Below are 1077 nucleotides of genomic sequence, written 5' to 3'. Positions count from 1 at the left end.
AGAGGCAAGAAATATGGTACAGTGGAGGTTCACTCCACGAGCAAACAAGAAGTGATAAAGCACTCCACTGTGCCTTTGAGATCGTCTGAGTGGGTACTACTGCCAACCTACTGTGGCAAACGTGTGGCCAGAATTAGGTTGGTAGAGTGCCCCCAGAAATTGACGAGGAGACAAAAATTCTCAAAATTACAAGAACAACAGAGGTAAACTGATGGGGATACAGCTTTGAGGTGATAGTCCAAATCAGTTTACCAGACCTCCACAAAATTGCAGAAGAGGTAGTATTACCTGATGAGATGAAGCTAAGAGAGGTAGTGGAGGGAAGACCTCCCATATGCTTTCAGTGTGGAATATGGGGACACATGAAAGCTAAGTGTCCCCAGAAGCACAAAGAGGAGGTAATGGAGAGGGAACAGCAAGGAGAGGAAGAGGTTCAAAGCGTAGAGGAACAAAGGCCAGTAGAAAATATGGAAGAAAAGTATACAGTGGGGAAGAGAAAGAAAAGAGAAGAAAACACGAACTCACTACCAAAGAGTCCCATGAAGAAAAGAAAAGGAAGTGTAGAGGAGAGACAAAGTTTACCAAAAGGAGGAAAAGCGAATGAGCAGAAAAGAAATGAGATGTCGACAAAATTAAGTGAGAAAGACGAAGAGAGAAAACAGAGATCGATACCAGCAACTAGCACGAAGGAGAAAGTAAAAGAGCAGGAAATAAAGGAAGATAGAAGAGAAATGACAGCAACATCGAGTGAGAGACAAGCAGAGAAGAAAGAAATGGAAACACCAGCAACAGTAGAAGAGATTAGTGATGGCAATCAGAAAGAAACACTGAAGGGAAAACACTTAAGAACTATGATACAGTACAGAAAAAATGTGGAGATTGAAAAAAAGATCACTAAAATGAAAAATGTAATTAGGGTGAAGTTAGCGCCCAATAAGTACAATGAAGGGATTTAAAGCAGTCTTGTTTGTAAAAGAGAAAGGTGAAAAGTTGAAGGAACTATTCGAGGAAATGATAGACATATTACCATTACAGTTTCGATTCGATGAGATGCCACCAGTGGTGGCATTTGACAAC

At 40.9% G+C, this 1077-nt stretch overlaps 1 protein-coding gene across 1 annotated transcript; it reads left to right on the top strand.

Annotated features, from left to right (window-relative positions):
• The first annotated feature begins 362 nt into the window (after nt 1–362).
• On the top strand, nt 363–956 carry LOC106882644 (uncharacterized). The gene has a single exon (XM_014933384.1). It carries the CDS (start codon nt 363–365, stop codon nt 954–956), a length of 594 nt encoding a protein of 197 aa, XP_014788870.1.
• The last annotated feature ends 121 nt before the right edge of the window (nt 957–1077 follow it).

This window comes from Octopus bimaculoides, chromosome 3, assembly GCF_001194135.2.
Source record: "Octopus bimaculoides isolate UCB-OBI-ISO-001 chromosome 3, ASM119413v2, whole genome shotgun sequence".
Classification (NCBI taxonomy): domain Eukaryota; kingdom Metazoa; phylum Mollusca; class Cephalopoda; order Octopoda; family Octopodidae; genus Octopus; species Octopus bimaculoides.
This window is presented reverse-complemented; position numbering and strand designations above follow the sequence as displayed.

What these genes read in the sequence shown, in the direction of transcription:
- LOC106882644 (XM_014933384.1), top strand. Translation starts at nt 363, where the DNA reads ATGAAAGCTAAGTGTCCCCAGAAGCACAAAGAGGAGGTAATGGAGAGG.